The sequence below is a fragment of the Orycteropus afer genome, unplaced genomic scaffold (assembly GCF_000298275.1).
Source record: "Orycteropus afer afer isolate SDZICR_OR568_19922 unplaced genomic scaffold, OryAfe1.0 scaffold00442, whole genome shotgun sequence".
In the NCBI taxonomy this organism is placed as follows: Eukaryota; Metazoa; Chordata; class Mammalia; order Tubulidentata; family Orycteropodidae; genus Orycteropus; species Orycteropus afer.
In genome coordinates this window covers 87,762-95,432 of record NW_006922029.1, presented here as the reverse complement: position 1 = coordinate 95,432, position 7,671 = coordinate 87,762, and the positions used below count along the sequence as shown (strand labels likewise).

At 43.9% G+C, this 7,671-nt stretch overlaps 1 protein-coding gene across 1 annotated transcript in view; it reads left to right on the top strand.

The window, feature by feature from the left end:
• DNAH5 (dynein axonemal heavy chain 5) overlaps positions 1 to 7,671 on the top strand; it is a 148,469-nt gene that overhangs the window by 60,697 nt on the left and 80,101 nt on the right. Inside the window, exon 15 of the mRNA XM_007954200.1 lies at positions 2,348 to 2,519. Within this exon, the coding sequence (XP_007952391.1) occupies positions 2,348 to 2,519 (172 nt within the window). The remainder of the gene's footprint in view (positions 1 to 2,347; positions 2,520 to 7,671) is intronic.

The following is a 7,671-nucleotide window of genomic DNA, read 5'->3' as shown; positions in this document are numbered from 1 at the left end:
AACCTTCCTTCCGAGGAGTGGCTGGTGGGTTTGAACCACCAGCCTTCTGGTTAGCAGTCAAGTGCTTTAGGCACTACCCTATCAGAGCTCCCAAACAGGCATGGGGATTAGAATTTATGATGCATTACAAAATGGAGGGCAATGGCTAGAAGGGCCATATTAAGAAATTTACTGCACTGCAGAGGGGGAGAGTGGTTGGAGATGACATCGGAGAAGTAATGATGACCTGACAGTGTAAGCCTTTGCAGACCAAAGAAAGAACTCTCAGCCCTGAGTGGAATGGGAAGCCATATAGTGGTAAGCAGAGGAGTGCCATTATCTGAGTTACATTTTGAAAGGACACTCTTGCTGCTAAATTGAGCATCAGCTGTAGGAGGCAGAAGTGGAAGACACAGGCATTTGAGGTAGACCATTCTAAGAGTCAGTGGTGGTAGCAGTGGATGTGGTAAGAAGGTCACATACAAATTTTCTTTTGTAGGTAGAGCAAATAAGATGTCCTGTTGGATTATTTGTGGGTGAGAGAGGAAGAAAGGAGTCAAAGTTGACTCCAAATTTTGGTCTGAGCAAGTGGAAAGCTGGAGTCACCATCAATTAAGATAGTGGATGCTGTGGGCAGAGAAGGGTTTGTGGGAATGACAAAATTTTAGTTTTGAACATGTTTAATTTGAAATGTCTATTAGATAATCCAAAGAAAGATATTGAGTAGTAGTGGTTAACTTTGTGTGCCAACTTGGCTGGGACTGGTTGAGTGGCTGGGCAGCTGGTAGTAGTTATTCCCCATGATGAGACTGGCTGTCAACTCCATGGTGGGACCTTCCACAGGTAGCTGAGTAGCTGCTTTAGGGATGTGATCTGCTTCCCATATATAAGAAACAGCTTTGGGAATGGTCTCTAGTTTGTGTCACACTTGAAGCCTGCATGTAGCCGTGTCGTTGTTCAGCAGCTTGCAATGCTCTGCCAATCTTGGGACTTTCAATGGACTTGAATTAATGGCCTGCCATGTGATTTGGTAACATTGGGACTGTGCCTTGTTGTTTGTTGACCTTGGGCTTGTCAGTCTCAGCAGCCAGGAGCTGTCTGAGTGAAGATAAGCCTCCAGCTTCAGTGGGCTGGGAGCAGGAGGCAGAGCTGAAGCCCAAGGTCGAGGGGCTTTCCCCCAACCCCTAGAGCCTGGCACTTTGAACTTGGACTTAAAGCTTCCAAGCTATAAGAGAATAATAAACTCCTGTTTGTTAAGGCCATCCCATTTGTGGTATATTCCTGTCAGAGCAGCCTTACGTAACCAGAATGAGTAGGTATCTCATATACGAATCTGGACTTCTGGAGTGATGCCTAGGCCATAGGTGTAAATTTGCATGTCTTTGATCATGTTGTTTTTGTTAGGTGCCATCAAGTCAGTTCTGACTCATGGCAACCCTGAGTATAACACAGTGGAACACTGCCCAGTCCTGCGCCATCCTCACAGTCTTTGCTGTGCTTAAGCCCGTCATTTCAGCTACTGTGTCAATTCATCTCGTTGAAAGTTTTCCCCTTTTTTGATGACTCTCTCCTTTACCTAGCATGATACCTTTCTCCAGGGATTGGTCCCTCTGACATATAGATGATATTTAAAGCCATGACACTAGTTGAAATCAACAATGGTTCTTGATTCTCTTGCTGTGGAGAAGGACTGTGTGCTTTGGGACTAGCATTAGGACTCAGTACAGCAGTGGCCTGAGGGAGACCTCTGGTCACCCATGCGTGGTCCACAGGAAGTGCCCCGGGAAGCAGGAAACACTGTACCAACATACAAAGCTGAACAACTTAGATTATGCACCAGCTAACAGGATTTAGAAAAGTTACAAGATCGCAGAACTTTTCTCCCTTAAAAGCAGGGTGAAAAACACAAAAACAAAAAACAAACCCATTGCTGTCCAGTTGATTCTGATTCATAGCAACCCCATGTGCTATAGGGTAGAACTAATCCATAGGATTTGCTTTGCTATAATTTTTTATGGAAGCAGATTGCCAGGCCTTGTTTTTCCACTGAGCCTCTGAGTGGGTTCTAACTGCCAACGTTTAGGTTCTTAGCTGAACTCAAAAGCTGGGTAGGAAGGGAGACAGTCTTATTCTTGAACTCTTTCCTTCCTCTTCATTTGTATTTGATTGGATTAGGAATCTGTATTTATGGGAGATTCTCTGTCTTCTGTTCATATTCTGCTTTATCCACTGTGTATACTAGATTGCTGTTAGAGCCCTACAGCATAACCCTAAATAAGCAAAAATATCTTTTGTATGAAAAACGAGATATCATTACATACTAAAAATGTATGTACTACTTGATTATTTAACCTTCTTTTGATTGCAGATGATGCTGGCTGAATATCAGAGAGTGAAGTCAAAAATGCCTCCCACCATTGAGCCACTGATGGGTCCTCATTTGGCTAAAGTGGATGAAGCTCTCCAACCTGGCTTGGCTGCAATCAACTGGACATCACTGAACATTGAGATGTATTTAGAAACCACGTTTGAAAAAATCAGTGAGTCTGTCAAAATGTCTCAGTTTTACAGCTGAGGTCTTAACATGTGTTCATTATGTTGTTAGATGCCATCCAGTGGATTCCAACTCCTAGCAACCCTGTGTACAACAGAATGAAACACTGTCCGGTCCTGCACCATCCGCACAGTCCTTGAGCCCATCCTTGCAGCCACTGTCAGTCCACCTCGTTGAGGGTCTTCCCCTTTTTCTTTGACCCTCCACCTTACCAAGCATGATATCGTTCTCCAGGGACTGGTCCCTTCTGACCATATGACCAAAGTAGTTGAGACAAATTCTCTCTTCTAAGGAGTATTCCAGCTGTACTTCTTCCAGGACAGATTTGTTCTTTCTTCTGGCAGGCCATGGTACTTTCAGTGTTCTTCAGCAATCCACAATTCAAAGTCATCAGCTCTTCTTTGGTCTTCCTTATTCATTTTCTGGCTTACACGTACATATGAGGAGATAGAAAATACCATGGCTTGGGTCAGGTGCACCTTAGTCTTCCAAGTGACATCTTTGCTCTTCAACACTTTAAAGAGGTCTTTTGCAGCAGATTTTCCCAGTGTAATACAACCAACCTCTGATTCCTGACTTCTTCCATGGGTGTTGATTGTGAATCTAAGGAAAATGAAATCTTTGACTTCAGTCTTTTCTCCATTTGTTGTGATGTTGCTTTTTGATCTAGTTGTGAGAATTTTTGTTTTCTTTATGTTGAGGTGTAATCAATATTGAAGACAGTGATCTTTGATCTTCATCAGTAAGTGCTTCTAGTCATAATCACTTACAGGTACTGTGATATAAATAAAGAAACAAGGAGTATTGCTTTTAAGCAGTTCTTTAAGGAATTTTACCATAATATAAGAATTAAGTAATGTACTGGAAATTACAAATATTCACAGTTTAATTTTACCTCCAGGGATGAGCCATGTATTTATATTTATTCTGACTTTTCTATATAAAAATTTGTGTGATGTTTAGAATCAGCCAGCTTTTTATACTAATGTTGTTGCTGTTGTTATTATGTGTCCTTGAGTCTGCTCCGACTCATAGCGAATCTATAACAGCAGAATGAAATACTGCCTGGTCCATTATATCTGTGTTTCACTGCTGTTCATAAGGTTTCACTGGCCAATTCTTTGAGAAGTGGATGGCCCCTTCCTTCTTCTGAGTCTGTCTTAGTCTGGAAGCTCCGCTGAAACCTGTCCACCATGGGTGACCCAGTGGCATAGCTTCCAGCCTCAGAGCAACACGCAAGCCACCAGAGTCCCACAAACTGACAGACGAGTGGTGGTTTCACACTAATAGGGTAGTATAATTTGAGACTATGATTTGAAAGATGTGGAAAATTTAAAATGTTTTCAAGATGTTGGATGTTAAGGGAATATGGGAAGAGCGTCAACAGCTGCATTACTTGTCCTTAGTGAGGAATATATGTAAGGAGGTGTGTTCCAGAAAATATCCTTCCCTAGAATGTGTACTGATGTGCTGCTGAGAAGTTTTGGCTCAAGGAAGTCTGGGAAATCCAGGTTAAACAAAAGGCAAATGCTCTCAACGCCCCCTGAGGACTTTTCAGACCCTGTATTTATTTTATTTTCAAAACTTTCCCCAGTGATTAAAATGGTGTTTTCCCACCACATTTAATTATTTATGTCATGGCAAATGTCGTGGGGCTCTCTAGTATTTCAGCCAGCTGTTTTCAGACCCTTTAATGCGCTAATGTCCAGTGGGCTCCAAAAGTGGACTGCTGCACATTTCCCAGAATTCCTTGGCTGCCATCTCAGAGAACGTATTAACACCTTACAAATCTTCTGTGGTAGGTTGTGGAACAGAGTTTGGAACATGGTGATGAAGGCGTTTTCATTTTTAGGAAGACTTAGCCATGGCCATTTTCCTCTCCTACCTAGTTTTTACTGCCTTCTCCTCAGCATGGCCTGGTTCTTCCTATAAAACCAGAAAACCAAACTGACTGCCATTGAGTCAATTCTGACTCATAGTGACCCCCTTTGGGTTTCTGAGACGGTAAACCTTTATGGACGTAGATTGCCCAGTCTTTCTTCTGAGACCAGAATAAGTCCGTACCCAAGAAACTCCATCTGACTATTGTACCACATGTGACCACTTTCTCCTTGGCCTCTTGTTAGACCAGAAACTCCATATTTAGTTGTCTTCTAATGGTTCAGAGTGGTTCCATTTTACACCCTGATCTAATTGCAAAGTGCATGACATCAGGCTGTTTCTGTCACTTCTTTTACATTCCTTTTAGTTAGATGCCTAGCTGATACCCGTGCACTTACAGATTCGTAATCACAATTGTTCTGTGTGGTTAATCTTTTTACCTCCCTGTTCTGGTTCCTAGTGTCACTCTGACAAGAATATACCACAAATGGGATGGCTTGAACAATCAGGAGTTCTTTCTCTTACAGTCTGGAGGCTTTAAGTCTGAGTTCAAAGTGCCGGGTTCTAGGGACTGGGTGAGAGCCCCTCGACCTTGGGCTTCAGCTCTGCCTCTTGCTCCCGGCCCACTGAAGCTGGAGGCATCTCTTCACTCAGGCAGCTACTGGCTGCTGAGACTAAGAAGCCCAAGGTTGACAGATAAAATGGCACAGTCCCAATATTACCAAACCACACGGCAGTTCATTCATTCAAGTCCATTGAAAGTCCCAAGGTCAGCAGAGCATGGGAGGCTGCTGAGCAACAACTTGACTACATGCAGGGTTCAAGTATGCCATAAGCTAGAGGCCATTCCCAAAGCTGTTTTTTATATATGGGAAGCAGACCACATCCCTAAAGCAGCTACTCAGCTGCTTGTGGTAGGTCTCACCATAGAGCTGATTGCCAGTGTCATCATGGGGAATAACTACCATCAGCTGCCCAGCCACTCAGCCAGGCCCAGCCAAGTTGACGCACAAAAATAACCAGCACACTCCCTAACACCATTCCTACCACTGACACCCATCACCTCATTACTGGGTCACCCCTGCTGGGACTGTCTTCTAGGTGCCTCTTTTGTTGATTCTTTTATCAACCTCTGGTCTCTCCTCCTGTCTCTTTCTCTCCTCAGGGTCTTCCCTGGGTCTGGTGTTGGTGGCTGTTTAAGTGGTACCTAATGTTTTATAGCCCTAAATTGTCAAGAGATTATCTTACATGTACTTTCCAAATACATTACAAAAAAACCCTAGGTGACACAAATGGTTTGCCTTTGACTTTTGACTGCTAACTTGAAGTCTGACTGTTGAACCCACCCACTGGAAATACAGGGGCCTGGCGATCTGCTTCTGTTACGATTGCATCCAAGGAAACCCTACCAAAAACCAAAACCTAACTTACTGCTGTCGAGTTGGTCCCGACTCACAGCAACCCCTCCTCATGTTTCTGAGGCGATTATCTCTATGGAAGTAGATTATCCAGTCTTCCTTCCAAGGAGTGGCTGGTGCATTTGAACTGCCATCCTCCTGGTTAGCAGTGACATGCTTTAGGCACTATGCCACCAGTTGTTGTTGTTGTGTGCCATCGAGTTGGATGCAACTCATAGCGACCCCTCCTTGGGTTTCTGAGGCGGTATCACTACAGAAGTAGATTGCCCAGCCTTCCTTCTGAGGAGTGGCTGGTGGGTTTGAACCGCCAGCCTTCTGGTGAGCAGTCAAGTGCCTTAGGCACTATGCTACCAGAGCTCCTAGGCACTTTGTTGTTGTTGTTATGTGCCGTCGAGTCGGCCCCGACTCATAGCGACCCCTCCTTGGGTTTCTTAGGCGGTATCACTACGGAAGTAGATTGCCCCGTCTTCCTTCTGAGGAGTGGCTGGTGGGTTTGAACCGCCAGCCTTCTGGTTAGCAGTCAAGTGCCTTAGGCACTATGCTACCAGAGCTCCTAGGCACTAGGGAGCTGTAAAACATGGGAATGCCATGAGTTGTAATCTACTCAATTGTGCTGTTTTTTTTTTTTTTCATTGTGATTTGGGTGAAAGTTTACAGAGCAAATTCACTTTCCATACAGCAACTCACATAAACTTTGTCTCATGACATTGACTACAATTTACCACAATGCAACAGCTCCCCTCCCACTTCCTCCCCATAGTTACTTCTTCCCTGTGTCCTCTCCATGCACTCCTGCCCCCTGAGCTGTCTCCCTGTGCATAAGCACCCTTCTATTCTCCCATGATTGTTCTCTCCAAGAAGTGAATCTACCTAGTGTAAATATTCACCTCATATGCCTGTCTTTTGTTTGGTTGGAAGCAGCCCAAGTGGGTTCAATACCAACCTGAAGGGCAGCTAGGGGCCATAGTCTCAGTGGTTCCATCAGGTTCTATCAGACCAGCAAACCTGGTCCCTTTTTTTCCCCCCAAATGATTTTGAGTTTTGTTTCACATTGTTCTCCTACTCTATCCAGGATCTCTTACATAGATCCCCCTCCCAGAGGTTGACAGTGGTAGCTGGGCACCATCTAGTTCTTTTGGTCTCATAGTCATATAGGCTGAGGATCACATGGTGTACCAGTTGCTTGGACTAATTGATTCCATGAATCTTTGTTTTTTTTCATCCTTCTTTGCTCTGGACGAGGAGAAATCTATCGTTGCATCTAGATGGCTGCTTGCAAGCTTTTAAGATCCCAGTCATTACTAGACAAAGTAGGAGGTGGAACAATGTTTTGTGTAGTGTGTTATGCCAATTGGGCTTGATGTCCCCTCTGAGTATGGTCCCAAGCCCACCGGTTCAACTACTCGCTCCCTCTGGGTGACTGGCTGTGGCCAAGAAGTGATGACAACCTTGTCCTTTGTCAGCTCTAGTATCCACCTGGGAATTCTTACAGAACGTACCAATACACTTGTAGGAACATTGTCTGCCAACCCTATACATGGTCTTGGGCACACTCCAATTGTGGTTTTTTTTTTTTTTGCAATTAAGAATCTTCAAGAAATACTGGGTTCTGTGGTGGAGTAAGGAGTTATGGTGCTATAGATTGCAGCTGGACTCACAGTTGAATTGTAAAGGGATTGTTGGATCTGAATGTCTTCTAGGCTTATCACAATTTGAAGCATAAATACTGTAAAATGTATTATCAGACCACATAGAATATTATAGGGAGGAGAAGATTTTAGAAATAATCCTAACTTAAAGGTTGGAAAACTAGGATCCAGAGATGCTAAATAGCTTCTG